The 1,395-nt window shown below is 61.1% G+C and overlaps 1 protein-coding gene across 1 annotated transcript in view; it reads right to left on the reverse strand.

Moving 5' to 3' along the window:
- The window catches only part of HGD (homogentisate 1,2-dioxygenase), a 25,342-nt gene that overhangs the window by 16,250 nt on the left and 7,697 nt on the right, over nucleotides 1-1,395 (reverse strand). The window contains exon 3 of the mRNA XM_010287672.1: nucleotides 1,068-1,156. Coding sequence (XP_010285974.1) covers nucleotides 1,068-1,156 — 89 coding nt within the window. The remainder of the gene's footprint in view (nucleotides 1-1,067; nucleotides 1,157-1,395) is intronic.

A 1,395-nucleotide genomic window follows, 5' to 3' on the forward strand; every position in this document is an offset into this window, starting at 1 on the left:
CCCCCCCTCCCACAGCCGCGGCCGGCATCTGCACACCGTGCACAGGCACAGCCAAGCCCAGAGCTGGGCTTTTAATCAGGCGGGAGAGCAGAGGTGGTCAGGAAAGCCTGAGCTAGGCAGGGCTGCCAATGCCTTTGATGTGTTAACAGCCGTGGTTGCAGTTTGGGTGGGTGGGAGAGGGGAGGAGGGAGCTCTCTCTTGAGAGCTGGAAAATTTCCATCAAGGACATCTTCGTGCAGCAAACAATGATTCATCCCTTTCCCACGCACACCGCGAGCTGGCACCAGCCCGGAGAGCAGCGCTGTGCTCGGCAGCTCAGATGATGCATTTGCCTTTCATTTGCACCAACAACAGAAGGGACAGAAAAGCTGCTGCGGGAGAAGCAACATGAGAAACCCATCTTCTGCAATCTGGTCATGGCCGGAGCACGACGACCGGGACAGAGCTCCGGGATGTTTGCTGCTGGCTGGAACAAGCCGTCCCCAGCACTGCTGGGAACGCAGGGTAGTAAGCAGCGTGCTGGGTGCCTGGTCTGAGCCCCTGGCCAGCCCCAAAAAGGGTACAGCTGAGCTAGTGCCTCACTGGCCCTGGCCGGCATGCAGGAGCATCCCTTAGAGTCCTGCTCGGAGGCTGGGTTTTGACACTGTCCATCAGGTGCTTACGGGTGCCGGTCACAGCAGTGACGTTTTCGCAGTAGCATCAGGGCTGCACCCCCGAGGCTGTTTGGCACAGCGCACAGACCCCTCCGGACCATCTGGCCCCTGTGAACATTCCCTCCCCTTCCTCTCCTCGCCCAGAAAACCATTTTTTTCTCCACCCCAACACCCTCCTTCCCAGCATTTTCACAACCCACTCAGCCCACCCACTCATCCTCTCCCCCTCCTGTGGTTTTCTGCCCCTGCCCCTTTCCCAGCGCAGGGTGGAGGTTTTCGGGTGCGTGCTTCGCCGCCTCCGCCTGCCCAGGCTCACAGGAAGCGCTGGTGGCACGGAGGCAGCCGCCCCATCGCTGCCCACCGCTTGCCCCAAGCGCCCCACGTCACCCGCCCGCTGCCGAGGGGTCACGATACCTTCGCTTATTCGTGGGTCGGGGACAGGTGAAGGCAGAGCCCGAGAGCTGTTCAGCGTACAGGCCGTACGGGCAGACTTGTGGGTTATTCTGAATGGGAGGAGAAGGAAAGATAAGGACTGGGAGGCAACAGCATGGGATTTAGCTCTGGAGCCCCCGGCAGAGGACTGTGGTGGGTGCCCGGCACCCCAGTGCCACGGGGTGGACTGTGGTCCTGAGTCTGTGCATCAGCCCTGGTAGTCGCACCTTCTTGCTGCTGTGAGGCTGGATGCCCTGCGGGTACCAGCCAGACCCCAAAACCGATTCCCACATGCGAGAGGCTACAGAAG

This window comes from Phaethon lepturus, unplaced genomic scaffold, assembly GCF_000687285.1.
Source record: "Phaethon lepturus isolate BGI_N335 unplaced genomic scaffold, ASM68728v1 scaffold11245, whole genome shotgun sequence".
In the NCBI taxonomy this organism is placed as follows: domain Eukaryota; kingdom Metazoa; phylum Chordata; class Aves; order Phaethontiformes; family Phaethontidae; genus Phaethon; species Phaethon lepturus.